This window comes from Trematomus bernacchii, unplaced genomic scaffold (assembly GCF_902827165.1).
Source record: "Trematomus bernacchii unplaced genomic scaffold, fTreBer1.1, whole genome shotgun sequence".
NCBI lineage: Eukaryota > Metazoa > Chordata > Actinopteri > Perciformes > Nototheniidae > Trematomus > Trematomus bernacchii.
Window position 1 is genome coordinate 13,193,285 of NW_022988050.1, and position 18,281 is coordinate 13,211,565.

The following is an 18,281-nucleotide window of genomic DNA, read 5'->3' on the forward strand; positions in this document are numbered from 1 at the left end:
TAGTACTAGACTCCTGGTACTAGGATGGGTTAAAAGCAGAGAACAAATGTCACTGTGTGTGCTGTGTGCTCTGCATGTGTGACCATTAAAGAGGGTTTCATCCCTCCAGTTCTATTCTATTCTAAAGCAAGAATAGAATACCATGTGTATTAAGTTAATTGATACAACATTGAACAACTGAAATATTCATCCTGCACATGCACTGATTAGATATTGATACCCGTCTTGCATATCCAGCATGTGAATTTTGAAGAACACCCATGTATGTAAAAAATGAATGAGCTGGACTGTGCACAGCTCTCACACTAACAGTTTTATAGTGTGTGTTGCCATCTGGTGGACATATAGTTCACAACTGTTTTAACTGAGCAGTACTGCAGTGGCATTTAGAGTCAAAAACATCATCGTCAGAACACGTTAGAGCATGAAAGTAGTGAAAATAGTCAAAACTCAGTTTGAATTCGACTGAATTTTGAAAACTAAGCATCATCACACAAGCAAATAAGTGAGTTAATACATTTTCATTTTTATTACGTTTCACATTTTACAAGGGAAAATATATTATAGCAATGAATTTATGTCCTTCCATGTCATGTATCTTTGTGTTGAAATCTGTAAGAGCCATAGTAGGATGATTTTGTTTATGAGCAGCTATATAGGGTGTGGCCGCTGCAGTTTAGTCCCAGCTTGACCACCTGCACTGCAGCACTGCCCCACGCCTGCCTGCATGTGTGTGGATGAGTGGGCGTCACCGTGTGTGTGCAGCAGTCGTGTGTACATGGGCGTCGTCTGTACTGCGTATGAGTGGGAATAGTTGTGTGACTGTCTGTCCGATGCAGTGACTGAGTGAGTGGAACCTAATCCATATGTAATGTGTGTTCCTGTTGCAGAGCAGCAGTGAACGATCTGCTGAACATAATATTCTCGCAGTTTAATATTTATAGCCCTTATGCTTGTCTGTACGAGAAGCCTTCATTAGGTTTTGGCACAGTGTTTGGCAATACAAATATATTTACGTATCCACACAAGTATTGATATTTTTTCATCCGATAAAAATATGTCCAGCCCCTATGTTTCATAAGCAATCACGTTTATGTGTTACATGAAAACAGATCAGTTGAAAGGGGAATTATAATTGCTGCATATCTGAAATATAATTTAGAAAGCCTTGCTCTCCATATATATTTTCTTGCCATATATCATTTCTGTCTTTCTGCATTGCTACACACGTAACCCTGTGTAAATCCCTTTGGCAGCAACTTGTTTACCTCACACGTGATGTTTCAGTCCGCAGCTTGTCATCAGATAACTCTCTGTTTTCTAAGGTATCTGCATGTGTGGAGGCATTTTTGTACTGTCACTCCCTTTTGCAAAGTCGATTTGTGATTCTGTCAGATAGTGACTAAATCACAGTGCCTTATTGACAGTGCAGACATTTTTATAACCTTGGCTTGGTTGGTCAGTTTGTTAGTCAGCAGAATTATTGAAACCCACTGGCCAAACTTGGTAAAAGGGTGTGGCATGTGTGAAAAACTGATATCCTTTCCGGAAATAAGGCTATCCGAGGAGCAGGAATTGGAAATTAGATTCATGTAATGTCGACCCATTGATCAACAAATTATGGCATTTGCATGGTTTGACTTTCTCGTAAAAAAATGTTTATTTCTGGTGTTTGTGTTGTTACAGAGCTGGCCAGGGAGATGGATTTCTCTGTGGATGAGATCAACTTTATCAGAGTGGAGAACCCCAACTCCCTGACAGCACAGAGCTTCATGCTCCTTAAGAAATGGGTGTACAGGGACGGTAAAAACGCCACAAGTAAGCAGTGATTGTTCGTGTGACACAGAAAAATGCTATTGCCATTCAAGGTTATATCTAGTTTTTCTCGTAAATGAGAATACATATTGGTTGCTACTTTATGAAAACAATTAATCAATATAGCTGACAATATTACTTTTTTATAGTATCACAACATGACTGTGAATGCTATTTCTCCGTCTCTCTCCTCCCTAGCGGATGCTTTAACTGCGGTGCTGACTAAGATCAATCGGTTGGATATTGTGACTTTGCTGGAAGGGCCCATATTTGACTACGGTAACATTTCAGGCACACGCTGCTTTGCCGATGATAACGCAGTATTCCCGGATCAGTCCGATGGTAAAGTGTAGCCCACCCTAGCTGAACTATCAGTCTATCTCTCAGTCTATCCCTTCACCCTTCTTCACCTCCTCTCTCAGATAGATAGTCCAACTTAAAAATAATACTACAACCAATCAGGCCTGACCAAACAATGGAAGTTAATCAAACTTGAACCGAAAATACTTAATGCTCCAGCAGGTCCATTGAGCAAATCAGTAAATGGACCATCAGGTAGTAATAGCATTAGAGTTGTCCTTATTGATTAGTCACCCCACTCAGCTTGTTAGTTTTCCAACACTGGGCAGTGCATTTAACTTAAGCACTCAGTCATTGGAACGTTAATGGCAAGTGATAGATTTTTGGGTGATTATTGCTAAAAGTCTGTACCATTTTGGGTACATGAGACTTTTTAGTATGTATGTTGTAAACGGTTAAAAAGCATGATCATGAAGCAAATGTAAGCAGCTAATGAACCGCTGTCTCGTTCCCATCTGATGAATGTGTTGATAATTATGTTGAAACTCATTTGTCAGAATGTTGACGGCCTTGGTTCATGATTTCAATTTCTGTCATATGCTATTAGAAAATACATAGAAGACATTAATACTACAAGCTATTTTTAATAACAGCATGCTTGCTTTAAGCAGCATGGCAAGGCTTTCCCTCTTTCTAACTTTCTCTCTATCCTCTTAAATGAAAACTAAATGTGGCAGCTACCAGTATCTGCTCATCTGACAGAGCCAATGAGGGGCATTTCAGAAATGTGATGACAATGTGCCTTTTGTTACAGATAGTTGATTGATATTGTGTATTTTTACCCCAGCGTTCTTATTTCTAGTCAATTACTGGTGCTTACATTACCCACAATGCAATCTGACCATTGATATTTTGTTCAGATATTTGCACATTTGCATTTCTTTAGAACAAATGTACTCAAGTACTACAGTATACTTTGAGGTACCATTTACTTGAGTATTTCCCTTTTCTGCTACTTCATAATTTTACTCAGCTACATTTCAAAGGGAAATATTTTACTTTTTACCACTCTACATTTGTCTGTTAGCTAAAGTTACCAATTACTTAACAGATTCATATTTAAACTACAAAAATGGCATATACCATAAAAATAGCTTGTCAAACTGCAACAGTAAAATGCTCTTTAAATGGTAATGCATTGCTGATAATAACTACATCATATAATATATATGATAATGACTGGAACCACCCTGCTGCATGAGGACTAACTTATTCTATTTTTGAGTACTTCATCCACCGTTGCATCAATTATGTACTTGACATTTTTTCGATCAGCAAACAACCACACAATTCTCCAAGGTTGTTCCTTTGCTTGTCAATGAAACAAATCGGATCAACACTTTTCAGCAGTCTGTAGATTTAACTACAGTTTTATCCAGGCACCTTTTGAGTCATACTTCTGAAATGGGTCTCATTGCCATTCTGTCTACTTATGTTTCTGAAAGTCATCTTAACACAAAGGTCAGCGTTACTTTTGCTTTATTATGAAAGCAGTGGATCTTTTTGCAAAGATGATTTAAAATGAATCCAACATTTAATAGATAAAACCCACAAAATGCATGGCTTTGGCTCTGTGTGAGGCTGCCTGCTCTAATGATATTGGCACTCTTCAAATGGATGCAGCCTTTTCAACACATGATGCACGAGTGCTTGCTCACGTTGATGTATGAATGCGCTCTGTCCTAGGTGACGCTCACAGATGAGTTGAAAATGAAACGCCTTTTTTCGAAGTGTACAGTGTATATTGATGCTTCTGTGTTACTGCTGTGAGCTGCACTGTACCTATCATCTCCTGGGTTCCTCAGAGCCTTCCAGCCTCTACACTCCTCTGTAGCTTCTCCTGCTTTGAGACCAGCAGACTCCCCGCCACTCCTCCTCCTCCTCCTCCGCTCTCCTCCTCTTCTGCTTCTGAGTGACTAACTCCTTCTGCAACCTCCCTCCTCAGCGCTAAACACCACTAACCGGCTAATTCCCACCGCTGGCTACCTATGCTAACTTCAGCAGCTTCTGGATCCCAGTGTAGCTTCTGAATGGATGACATCCACATCAAGCAGGCTTTTGCATTATCATATCCCCGCCCATATTGCCCTTTCAAAATAACTTTAATCTTGAGGACAACAAGGTCATTTTAATATTTGTTCTGGGAATGTTAGTGTTTTTGTATGAGTCGATTTTCAGTCTGTAGTGTGACCATTACATTCAGGCTATTTATCTAGATTAGTCAACTCAAAACAATCAGTCTGTGAGTTTGTGTTTAATCTACAATATTGTACTTACAAAAGCATGCACAAATACTTGGTGCTGCACAGAAGATGAAACATTTGCAAAGGAAATATAGGAGCACATACAAAAAGATTTGATTTAATTTAGTTGAGACAGCTAGAAAAACACTTCAAAACGTTTTTAATAATTAATTGGTAGTGGCATTTGATATGTATTAAGTGACATATTGTAATGTGTATACATAACTTCCTGTTAGTACAAAATACATGATATATAATACTTACTAGGATTATTTATGGAATTAGGACACCACAGCTGTTTGAAGGCTAGCCAAATATGTCTTTAGAGAGTGTGGGTTTACTCCGGGGAAATTTGGTCTATGAATCTCATTATGTTACAAATCCTGCCAATACAACCCAGCCTTTCAGCATTCCCAGCTCCTGTCCTACTTCTTAGTTCCTCTAAGAAAATGAATCTTCAGCTCAACAAACGTTACCTACATCCCAAAGCCTGTCCTGATGCAAGACAAAGCCAGAAAATATATTTTCCCCCTTATTTCTCTCTCCACTGTTCCGGAAGATGCTATCGCTATTCACTTAGGAGCTTATTCCCGCTTATCTACCGACAGATAAGCAATCCCATGACAGTAGTGTGCAATGCGTTTGCTTCTGCAGCTTCTCAAACACTAAGACTTCATCGCTCACTTCACTGTCTGTGCATTTATCTGTTTATACGCTGTTTGTCTTTCCATCCAAGTCTTGTCTAACAGTTGTTTTCTGTTTCGTTTTGTTTCTTGTGGTTGGAATATTTGTAATAGCTCTGAAACTTCTAAGGTCTCCCACGTTTCCCTTGTGTTGTCAAACCCTTCAGCCTGTAGCTCTTCTTCCTCCCTCCTCTACCTCCATCTTCTCTTCCTTTCATCCCTCTCATCCCAGCCATATCGCTCCTTTCTCTCTCCCCCTTCCTCCTGCTGACCCTACTTCCTCCATTGTCTTTCACTTCCCGTCTCCCTCTTGTTTACCTCCCATTTGCGTCCTGCCTGTCGCTCCTGTTCTCCCTCACTTCTTTGCTCCTTCTTACCCCCACCCTCCCCCCTCCTCCCCTGAAAGCCCTTTTAGCTGCTCCTCATTTTTCTCTCTTCCTCCGTCCATTTCTAGTCGCTTCCCTGCCTTAACCCCCAGTCTGTCCTCACCTCTTACCTCTTCCTCCATTTCTCCTCTCCCTCTTGAGTCTCTTCCCCTTTTTCCATCTCCTCCAACTGTTCAATTGCCCCCCCCTCTTCCCTCTTCTTCCCCTTCTTCCACATCTTCTCATTCTCCTCCCTACTTTCCATCTTTCATATGTGCCTCCACTCCTCCTCCACTTCCTACCACCTCTCCCCCCTTACTATTTTCTTCACCTTCACCCTCTCCTCCCCTTCCTTCTGCCCCACATCATTGTCCCCCTTCTCCTCCCCTAAATCATCACTCACCTTCTCCCCCTTTGCTTCCTCCCTCCCCTCCTCCCTCTCCCCTCCCTCCTGGCATCCCTTCTTACTTCAGGAAGGATCGCTCTGTCCCTGAAGTTTACATTTAGAGGCCTGTGTGTTGCTTTGCTCCTCTCTGCCTTTTGTTGAAATCAACACAACTACCCTACCTGAATTCTACTTCAAGCTTTGTCTAATACTCTAACATTAACACAATGTTTGAGATGCTGAGCTGAAGTCAGGCTTCTTTAGGGTTAAGTGCTTTAACAAAAAGTGTGGCTGAATTAAGCTCCAGTTTGAAAACAAAACAGTGTGAAACAGTCATAAAACAGACTGAATGTTCATGTTCAAATATATAAATGAGATACAGATAAAGTTTCAATCTTATTTTTTTTATATTCTGTCTTTGGTACTTTGGTTTCTCTGTTTTCATCTTGTGATCTGATCATGTGTCTACTCTGTAAAGTTTGAAGTCACACAGGAGTCTCCATGTGTTGAATGAAGAAAAACCTTAAAGCAGCATTTATTCTTCTACTTTTGTGACCACTAGGAGGCATCAGAACAAGTTCTTAACAAAGCAAAACAGTTGTTTATTACATATTAATCAAATATGGGGGGACATTCCCATTCATTTCGATTAGTATTAATGGTCAGTTAGCTTGTATTCACTCTGTCTTTGGTCTCCACCACCTACTGGGGGTACTATCTGGCTCATTAGCTGCTTAATGCTCCACTATGTTCACAAGATATTTGCTGTGTGGTCGTCAGTAGAGAATAATCCCCCTACACTACAGTTCCTCTCACCTTTACATAAAGCTTTTTTTAAACTCTTTTGAAAATAGTTGGACTATAGTTTCTTCAGGCCAAAAAACCAAGACAGTCAACATAAGGCAGCTGCTATTATTGTCAAAACGCTAACAAACCCACTGTTTGCGTCCAACCTAGCACCAGTCAGGAAAAGGTAGCAACTAGCAGGTAAAGAATACCTAGTGGTATTTTCTCAAGGATTGGCCAGATCAAAAGAAGGGGGGGAAAAAGAGTGAATGCATTAATGTAAACTGCCTGCCCAAAGCTGACAGCTAGCACCTAGCGGCCAACTGGTCAACAAAGTGGAGCATTCAATGGCTAAAAAGCTGTCAAGTGGGTAAGGACCTTAAACACTTACTGATACCCAACTATTGGTTGGAGCATAAATACGATTCAGAATGAGGGCTAATGTTACGCTGTTTCTACTTCATGTGTAAACAGATAACTGTTTGCTAGCAAGTTCCCAATTCTAGCTTTATAAGGTGATAAAAGGTCAATGTTTTGTTTATAGCTTCTGATCCAAGTTGCCAAAAAAAACAAGGTAATGCAGCTTTAAAGTCTCTTAGGGTTACACCTGTGTGACTTTTGAACATATGCTACCCTTAGATGTTACAAGTGTTTCTCATATCATCACCTCCACTGCTCTACCCCCTCATTCCCTCCCCTCCTTTCCTCCCTGTTTTTGTCTTTCCCTACCTCTTGCATCCCTTCACCCTCTAATCCTTTACTCCTGCCATCCACCCAGGATACGACAATATAGACCTGGAACTGCAAACCCCCACAGAACTGAACTCCCAGCCCCCCACCCCTCTTCGCCCAGACGACTTCTTTAGTGAGGGCGAAGCTAGCGCAGACTCCCCTAGCAAGATCACGCTTACTAGACCTAGCGACCTCTCTCTCACTCAGACCACCAGTACTTCCAGCAGTGACCCCCCCACAGTCGCCCCAGGCCCCACCTCCAGTGCCGCTCAGCCCCCCATCGTTGGAGCAGAAGATACAGCGTTGACCAGTGGAGAAGTAGAGATTTCTAAGGAAGAAAAGACAGGGCTGGTTTATTATGACAGGCCCGATAATGACAGAAGGGCAGTAGAGCAATCAGGAAAGGGAACACAGGGGTACGCTGAGGCCTTAGAGGAAGAACTGAAGGCAGAGGAACAAGGTGTTTTGGAGCGTCAGGGAGAGGATGCCGCCTCAGAAACACCTCATGGGAATGGAAGGCATGAAGAAGAGGAAGAGGAGGAGGAGATGACCCCGGAGAGGCTGCAGAGTCTGCTGGACGATATAAAGCTGGAGGGAGGCTTGGAGGACGAGGAGATGACAGAGGAGAGGATGAATGCTATTCTCGATCAATTGCACCAAGCAGAAAAAGACGTGTGTTCAGTTCCAGGCTGGAGAAATGAGACGTCCGGCGCAACCGCAGAGTCAGCAGCCCCCGGCCTCAGCCCCGGCACCGAGGAGGGCAGGTAGGATCTGGTTTTATTTAGTTTAAACATTTAACATAACGTATTTTTGTCTAACCTTAAAATGTGTCACTGGACTGAAAAAAGAAATACTTCAAGAGTGTCGTGGCCGATATACCGCAGAATAAATTAACACAACAATATAAGGATATTATAATGAAAATAAAAAATAAAAACCCAAAATATAACTTTCTCAAGAGCATTTGGAAACAGCAATTCCAAGCACAGGTGACTAGTTTGATTAAAGATACAAATGCAAACATAATATCTTAATATAATAAATAATGTCATAAATCAAATCAAATCAAATCAAGTTTTATTTATATCGCACATTTTTTAATTATGATTTGACATCAGATATAGTATGCTGAAAGGTAGTAACATATTATAACATAGTATAGTGTAGAAACAATTTATGGAATACTATATATAATATATAGTATATTACATCCTCTGTCTTAAGACCCTTGAAGCAGATAAGGAACCCCACCCAACACAAAAAAGACTAATTAAATATGACATGATATAGTGTGGGTATCATGGAATATAATAACGTTTAGTAAACACCAAGTTGTGAGTAGTTTGGTGGTAACATCTGATTTAATCTCCTCCCCACATGTCACCCCCACAGCCCCGACAGTCTGGCTGATTCTTTGGAGCAGCCCCCGGCTAAGGCCAACCGACAGAACGGAGGTCACATCGACACCGTCAGGGAAGGAAAGGAAAAGGAAGCCAAGAGGAAGGGATCTCAGGAGGACAGCAGCACAGCGGGACCAAGCGGAGGACGGGAGGAGGGAGGAGAAAGGTCCCAGCACAAAGTCCAGGTGAGAGTCGCTCTTTAAAACCGACGGGTTAGCGGACTCATTTGTCATTATTGAACTATATGTGTTTTTTTCCGAAGAAACCTCATGTCATTGTGGACCAAATAGCATTTTGTTATAATTCAAGGTCTTATAGCCTTACATTTAGTTGTAGTGGGTTTTTTTTGGAAACAAATGTCTCCAATTTTTGCTTTAACTTACCTTTTAAGTCATAAAGTAAAAAACATACACACACACACACACACACACACACACACACACTTGGTCCTTATTGTAACAATGCTCCTGGACTGCCCTCATCAGCAGAGTGTTATAGATGAGTCCGGCTCCGATGGGGAGACCACTGTCACCACCAGGGTGTTCCGCAGACGGGTCATACTCAAGGTGTGTAAGGCCTGCTGTGTGGCGGCTCCAGGCAGAGTGAACATGCTTAAAGCTTTCAGAAACAAGTGTGTGTCGAGGCGCCAGTTGCAGAAACAGAACAAAAACGTAGAAGCTGTGCTGGTGTGTGCTCAGCATTTGTGTGTTTTTTACTTGGTGTTGTATTTGTGTGACAGAGAGTGTAACATACAGAGTGTTTCCATCCAACTGCTTTTTGGAGAGTTCAAATTCAAGAAGTTTAAATATCACACAGAATTTGTTTATGCTTGGATTTTTTTTAAATGCCTGAATAAATACCACATTTCCATCAAGTTCACCGTAATTCCAATTACATAATGTTGTTTGGAGTCTTCAGGAATTGGCTTTATGGCACCCGACAGGAGAATTACCATCTTCAACTTATTATCTGGATCTGCACCAACACTTAATATTAACATAACAATTATGGATGATAGATCCAATTGATTTGCTTTTTTTTGGATGGAAACATTGTCTATGTGCATAGGACAGTGTGTATGTGGGGGGGGGTTAGTGTATGTGGTTGTTTAGCCTTGCTTTAGCATGAAGTGCTACTCACTGCTTGTTGGTGCGATCCACTGCACCAGCAGCTGTTTGGTGTTTCTTCCTGGTTGTGCTGTGCGTTTGGCTCAAATCAAGAGAGTGTTATACTATGTGTGCGTATAATGAGGCTAGATTTCCACAGGAGCAGAACATCTCTTAAAGTATGTAAAAACCCAACTTTGATGGTCGCAACGCCCGTGTGTCCCTGGAGCAAGAGCTCTCAGATGTTTGCCCACTCTTGATTCAAGAGCAATAACAGTATCAACTTGATGCTTACATTTATTGTACAAAACACATTTATCTCGGTTGCAACTAACAATTATTTTCATTCAAAGTTGATTTGATGAATATTTTCTAGAGTCATGGAACGATCGATTGGTGTATAAAAGGTCAGGAAGTGAGCTTGATGACGGCTTGTTTGTCTGACAAAACTTCAAAAACCCAAAGATATTCAGTTTATAAGATGAATAAAACCAGTATGTACTGACACTAAAGAGGCTTGAAATTGAGAACATCCTAAATAATAACTTAAACCAATTCATTTTGTTGTCGATTGACTAAAGTTAGCTGCTCAGGCAATCTGTCTCTGTGTGAATGGAGCCTCAGACAGACAGAGTGATTCATGGGTTTCCTTTATTGTGCATGACATGAGTTTGAAGGAAGAACTCATCATGGCAGGGTTTTTTTTTCACTTGTTCTCCACTTAATGCTGTTGGTCTCTGAGATGTGTCATGATTAACAGTTACAGTTATCCATAACTAGATTGAACCTTCATTTAAATTGCAGGTGTGCATTTTGAAGCTTGTTTTCAGAGCCTTGCTAACATGTTGAGCCTGTATCATGCACCTGCATCCCTTGGGTTCCAAAGTATTACTTTGCCAAATCAACATTTTATTGAATTTAAACACCTTTAAAGTATTGTAACAAGTCTTGTTTTTCTGTTATAAGTGCTGCATCACAGATTAACATGGTCAAATCTTTTATTTATAGCACATGTTTTTATCTATCTGAGAATTTATTAAAAGGAAACTGCACTTTGAAAACCATCTTCTGTGGCAGGCAGACGTATATTCTCTTTATTCTAAATAACCAGATGAATAACTGTCAACAAGATGACCTCTCGTAACTTTTCCCGACCTGTACTCCACCCTTCCATCCACCTTTCACTCATCCTTTAACCCTTCATCCCTTCATCCCAGGGAGAGGAAGCCAGAAACATTCCTGGGGAGTCTGTGACGGAGGAGCAGTTCACAGATGAAGACGGGAATCTGGTCACCAGAAAAGTAACCATCCTCATCCTCCTCCATCACCTCTTTACCCAACAGCTTACATATACACACATACACGCACACACACACACACACACACACACACACACACACACACACACACACACACACACACACACACACACACACACACACACACACACACACACACACACACACACACACACACACACACACACACACACACACACACACACACACATCATCCTGTGTATCTTGTGTTTTTCATTTACGGTCTCTAAAAAACGGGTAGGAAAAAATCATATCATCTGTTTTCGTAATACTCATTTCGGCCACAAGAGGCCACTATCATGTGTTCTTAATAGAGTGCCACAGTGACGCGTCCTAAAACCCGGAAGTAAGTTAGCACTTTACCACTTCCGGTTCCTTCGCCAAAAAGCAATGCAATTTCTCCATAGGATTTTGGAAAATAGCTTGAAATAAGGTCTGTGTTTGACACAAATTGAAGAGACAGATCACGTTTTGTTCTACGACATTAAATACATCAGCAGTGACCCTGCTGGTGATTTTTGAAGAGTTTACGTGTCTGAAAAACGATGGTTGTTAACATGTGGCTGAATAGGACTACAGAAGTTGTCCAGGCCGTTTTACGCCATTACACCGAACACGTAAAACACCCCCGCTAAGTTTGTTGGCCCTGTTCTGCTTGAAAGCAAGTACCTGCCTCCTGCAAACTGTTCAAACAGACGCTTCAACTTGTACCATTTAGAATCTGTATGTTTGAATATGGATCTTAAGTTGGCGTGACGTTGAAGCAGCGACCCTGCTGTAGTTCGTTTATAGCATAACGTTAGCATTTTGCTTCTGGCGACTAGATTTATGATTCGAAAATTATAAAAGTAGGGTAGACATGTGGATGTTATCCGGCTGAACAAAACGTGATCCGTCTCTTAAATGTGTGTCAACCACAGACCTGATTTCGAGCTATTTTCCAAAATCCTATGGAGAAATTGCATTGCTTTTTTGTTGAAAGAACCGGAAGGAGTTTACTTCCGGGTTGTAGGACGCGTCACTGTGGCACGGATTATCTGGTGTTACATAACATGACCGTTTTTCTTTTGAATTGATACGTAAACGTTTAACTAGAACTGCTTGAAATGGGAAAAAGGGTTGAAATACAGTCGTTCAACAGAAAACACACAGCCTCTTTCACACAGTAACATACAGGCTGTATCATACTATACACACACACACACACTCCTCCTCTCCCTCCTTTTCATTATGCCTGCTCACATAATGCTCTCCTGCTTCCCTCCCCATGACATGCTTCTGCCCTACAGGTGACCAGAAAGGTGGTGCGCCGTGTGTACAACACGGCTGAGAGGAGGGAAAGTGAAGGCGATATTATTAAAGAAGACGGAGCTGGTGTTGGTGATGGTGGTGATGGTGATGGTGTAGCCACAGGTGGAGCAGATGCTGCCTCTTCTTCAGGATCCAAGGGGGGGAAGAGCAAGAAGAAGGGGAAGCGCTCCCGGCATGCCAACAAGGCTGAGAAATCTGGAGAAAAAACTGAGGTTGGGGTTAAAAACCAACCGTCAAACGTCTTCACCTGAACTATCCGCGCCTCCTTACACCTGCATGAAGCTTTACCTGTGTGAGCACTCAGAGGAATGGGAGGGATCCGTCACAGTCAAGAGCCGAAGTAAACTAGTGGAGGCAAATGAGGACGAGCTTAGGCCTGTTGCTTTAAGCATAGAGCATACAATAAAATAAAAAAACTGAGCTACAGGCTAGTTAAGCTACCTTCTCCTTTGATATCTTCCCTTTAGCCACTATCAAATGAGAAGATAATGGCACCTAAACTTCAGACTACACCCTGAACGCTAACCATTCATAGCTCGCGTTCTTCGAGCTAAGGCCACAGATAGACTTCTGAAACCTCTTTGAAAAGTGGATAGGTATTTATAGTTTGCTAAAAAAGCTAGCAATCTATTTAAAAGCCACATTAAGTTTCCATTAGGTTTTCCACCATCATTTTCATTTGACTTGGTTCGACTGGCGTTTATTATGGTATAACATCATCAGGTTGAGCTCTCTGATGCTTTCTGCATTGGTTTGAATGGAATCTGACCAGAGGAATAGTGCCACCTGCTGATGGTCCTTGAAATAACTCCTAATATTCACAATACAATAGTGGATGGAACTATTGTATCAAAGACAGGTTATGGATCATATTAAACTTGACCATAGAATACATAAAAAGTCGTGCATATCTGTAGGATCGGGCTCCTGTTGTGAAGTCTGATCTCAGTACTAAACTGAGCTGTGTGTCGAGTGCTGTGTAATAGAGTAGCAGTGTGTGTGTTTCCTCTGTACTGCAGTGTGTGTGTTTCTTCTGTACTGCAGTGTGTGTTTCCTCTGTACTGCAGTGTGTCAGTAGTGTTTGATGTCCAACAACAGCCATGTCAGGTTGCTGTGGTTTGAGAAATACTAATATTACGTGTTTCAACTACCATAGAGAAATGAATACAGTTCTTTCTTTTAAGATGTGCTGATGCACGTGTGATTTGAAGTAGTAATACTAACATCCTTTTCTCTCCTTAAGCCCGCCTCTCTTGCAGCATGCTTCCTGTGATTCCTCCGCAGTAGTACAGCTCCACCGCGCTTCACTAACACACTTCATGTTTAGTCGGAGCACCACTCTAACTTTATTTTCTTTGTTTTTCTCTCTTCTGACCAAACTCGATGCTTCTCCCCCCGCCAAGCCTGGAGACAGTGCCAATAAGAAACAAGGGAAGAAGAGTCAGTCATAACAGTAGAGCACTCAACTCAAGCAGGTAAGAATATAATAATAAATATCAATCTCTTAAGACACTCTAATCTGCTATGTATTTTAGAATTTGTTTTAGATAAATATGCAACAAAACTCCCTCCTCTGTGTTAAACCTCAAATTAGTATTTTTGGAAATGTTCAACCCATTTTGTAACTAGCTGAAAAAGAAGCAGAAAAGAAGCATACTGGCTTTCAATTTCAATATCGATTTAATTTTTCCTTAATATTTAGTGTTAAAAGGTCAGAAAGTATATAAAATTGCATTAAATCTATATTTCAAATTGCCTTTTTTTAACCAACAGCCAGAAAGCCAAAAATATTACATTTATAATCATAAAAAGACAGGAGCAGCACATTTGAGAAGCAGGAAGTAGCTATTTCATGTCATTTTTGTTTGGAAAATCAATCAAATGAATGATCAAATTAAATCCAATTTAAGACCTACTAAACGATTGCAGATTATCAGCCCGTTAACAGATCTTATTAACTCTGGGGCATTGAATAACTACAGTATAGCCTCACATTTTAATGTCATTTGTCTCCCTCCAGGTCCATGAGGTCCATCTGCAACTCTAAACACGCCCTGGGAGGAAAGACAAGACTGGAAGCCTCGTCAATCGGCCAAAAACGTGTCTGAAGCTTTCACTTACAACGCATGGTTTTCAGCAAGACAACAAGCTAAACTTTTCTTTGATTTCGCATGAGCATGTCACCACAACTCACTCACTGTTGGAAACAACACGGGAGGGACACACACGGACGTGAGCTGGAGCTTTCTTACATGATCTTTAACCAATGGAAGGCGTGTGTGACCAAAGATGGCACAAACAAGGAAAACTAAATGCTGACAGATAAGGATTCACTCTCTCTCTCCCAGACACTCGCCTTATATGGTCTATTTTTTTCCTCCTGGACCCGCAGTATTGGGGTGTACCATGTGGTTCTTTTTTTTTAAATGAAATATAATAGTAAATGGGTGATTTTTGTTGTATATAAATGACACTGTATAAAATGAAAAAAAAAATAGAAATCAGTAGCTTCACAGATTGTTTATGCACTGATTTGAGTGGAAGCTTTGCCGAGTCGGTGCGTTTGTATTGAGGTCGACACTGTTTGAGCAGCCTTGAGAGTGCGACCTGACACGCTCTTCCTAAATGAATTTAAAAAAGAACAAAAAAAAGCTGTATGTAAAGAGAAAGGAATGGAAAAAAAATAATACTTGCTTGATTTTAAAAGGACGTTTCTTCAAAAGCCAACATCTACTTCCTGTGGAACATTATTTGTCTTCAGAGAAATAATATTTTGCTGCATGTGACGTCACCTTATTTTAAACGCTTTCCTTTCATTTTCCTCCTAATTCAAATACACTGTAATACAATTAGAGAGATGGTACTTCTGTCTTTGATAGCACTCATAATAACCCAACCATGTGTCATCTATAACCGTTTTTTATGAAAATGTAAACACACGCACAGCGAGGTGCTGACGTTGTCCCCGATGTAACCTGCAGAGCGTTGTGTTTTCTCCTATCTGCTAGCAACCCTGTGTGTGTGAAACATCAAATACAAATGTCTATATGTAAGCCCATCATGCACACTAGGAGTCTACGTTTAAGCTTTTAGGTCTGCTGTGATTTTAAAAAGGGGACTTTTAATTTGACGGTTTGATGACTTTTATCTTTATTTAACAGGTTGTATTTACATAAGAACACAGAATGTCATTTTTTAGCCCCATTATCCAATTTGTATTAATGGCTAAATCCCACATTGTTAGAAATCTGATCTACGGTTCTTGTGAAATTTGATTTCTTCTCTCTGTATGTCTTTTTTCATACGAAACCACCTTAAGCATCCTTTGTTAATGATGAATCTGGTACCAACATGTATGACGAACCAACATAGCCTACACTGGATGATCCAAGTCATTATTTAAGCAGAAAAATAAATTGTGTTTAACTGATCTTTGTGTGTTTGCTATGTTTTGCAATGTCATGGTTTTTATCAAGACACAGTTCAACTTGAAATGTGAAGCCGTCAAAATCTAAAGGAGGAGCTGTCGAGCTTCACAATAAAAGCCTTTCTCGCGTGAGGGCGTTGGATTCATCACTGGTAGGCGTGGAGGAAGTATGTTGATCCTTGAATAAGTACACTGTACTACACAATTCCCCCTGTTATTGTTATATGATTAGTTTACTATTACTAATACGTTCATTTAAAAGCAGCACGATTGCTTGGTTTGTAGAAATTTGAGAAAAACAGTAAGAAATGCCATCACAATTTCCCAGAGCCAACATTGACAGCTTCACAAGGTTTGTTGGTCTGGGGTTGGGTAGTATACAATTTGTAAGAGCCATTTAGGCACATTCTTTTATGGTAATGAATTATGGTTTGGGGAGCCAATTGAATATTCTTTAAAGGGGACCTATCATGCAAAATGCACTTTTGTACATCTTTTATACATGAATATGTGTCCCCGGTGTTCCAGGGAACTCCAAGTGTCAGAAAACACAACCCTCTCTATTTTCCTCCATACCCAAATCTCTAAAAAAGGCTGCAACGGATCTGATAAAAACTGATCCAGATTTGAACACTGTCCTAACGTCAGGACGGTGGCGCTACGGCTATTGGGCCAACTCCACCAATCAGGAGGAGACAGCCACAGCCATTGCCATTCGAAAGCGCTGGAGACGCTGTAGTACATATGCCAGGCCTGTAGGTGGTGCTGTTCTCACAGAATCAGCCCTTGCAAAAACAGGGGTAAAAAAGTGCAATTAGAGCGAAATGAGGCATGGCTAAAATGCATCATCTGTTTGGTATTTTGAAGAAAAAAAAAGTATAAATATGCCTTATATAGGTATGGTCCTACACTATATTATTATAATATAGCATGATAGGTCCACTTTAATTTAACTTAAATGAGCTGAATAACTGTCATATTACAACGCAGGGCTACAGTATAGCTCAAAGGCACACAGCACTTGATACAGTCTATTATTTTACTGCCTGTTTTTGTCAACCATATGCTTACTGATCCCTTTTCTGTAGCCCTCATTGGACAGCTGTGTTTACTTTCCTAAACATGGCTAGTCGCATAGCATCGTCCATGTGGACTCTAGTTTGTTCATGCTTTTTAGTTTTTTCTGATATGTGCTTTAAGTCACTCACTTCTGTCTGGATCCATGCTGGGTCTGATCCTGACATTTGAAAAAAGGAGGCAGGGGAAGCAAAATATAGCACTGGTGTTGCTACAGGTAGTTAGCCTTCTTGCTAAACCAGCTCCTTGAAAAAGAGCACGTATACTCTGTCCTTAACTCCTGTCTATGTCAGGCTGATCAGGTCCGAGCTCTTTTACTATCAGCTTTCCCTCTCAAAGGGTGTTTCTTTAAAGTGGACCTATCATGCTATATTTGAATAATATAGTGTAGGACCATACCTATAGAGTGGCGAAGTCCCTCCCACTTACTTCCGGGGTATGGGACCTTATTTCGGAAAAATTATGCATTGAAGTCAATGGGGAGAGAAAACTTATCTTTCGATCCCGTTTGAATTGTGCCATGAATTACACATATGATGTTTGTCAATCTTAAAAAATCATTTCCATGTCAAAAAAGTCACAGTTTGTCGTAAAACTGTTGAAATATAAGACTATGAAAAATACGTAACTAGAAAGACTACAAATCCCAGAGTCGCGTAAGTGATGTCACAATTGTTTACCTCCACCATTCAGATACCTAAGATCAGCGCAATATAGATATAATCTATCTATATGGCGCTGGCTAAGATAAGATAACTTTAACAAGATGCCTGTGTGCTTAGTACCAGGTTGTTATTATACCAGCAATGGGTCTTGCTCGTTCTTTTGCTTCCCGTCTGATGAAACGACCAGGAGTGGCTTGATCAAGTTAGCTACCTAGCTAGTAGCTAGCACGTTAGTTAGCATTACAGCCTTGTCATTTTTATTAGCCTTAACATGAAGTAACATTAAGTAACCCAAAATGTTAAACAGTAAGAGTAGTAGTCATATTTCGTGAACCCTTTGAATAGTACTGTCACCGGTGTGATCATTCTATAATACACCATTTAATTCCGGGGGAGAAATGCTAACGCTAACGTTAGCATCGGCGATCTTTTCTACTTCATGCTATCTGCACAAATGGTTGACATTAAACATTAAAACGACCAGGCAGTTCAGAGAGAATCAAAGGAAGGCAGGCAGGCAGCTTTGCATGACATTCTTCAGGACGTGTTTCATTGTGGTGATAGTCAATCGTTTGTTGACATGACAGTAGTGACGGCCATCTTGGTG

General features: G+C 40.7%; 1 protein-coding gene across 22 annotated transcripts in view; it reads left to right on the forward strand.

Moving 5' to 3' along the window:
• The window catches only part of LOC117473305 (ankyrin-3-like), a 152,207-nt gene extending 142,521 nt beyond the window's left edge, over positions 1-9,686 (forward strand). For 21 of the 22 annotated variants that reach the window (XM_034118834.1, XM_034118830.1, XM_034118825.1 and 18 more), the window contains 5 exons: positions 1,687-1,818; positions 2,014-2,157; positions 7,416-8,133; positions 8,762-8,954; positions 9,255-9,683. In XM_034118834.1, coding sequence (XP_033974725.1) covers positions 1,687-1,818; positions 2,014-2,157; positions 7,416-8,133; positions 8,762-8,954; positions 9,255-9,668 — 1,601 coding nt within the window. In that variant the 3' untranslated portion in view covers positions 9,669-9,683. Of the gene's footprint in view, positions 1-1,686; positions 1,819-2,013; positions 2,158-7,415; positions 8,134-8,761; positions 8,955-9,254 lie in introns of all 22 variants that reach the window. The other variant, XM_034118846.1, reaches the window with a different exon arrangement.
• Positions 9,687-18,281: the final 8,595 nt, after the last annotated feature.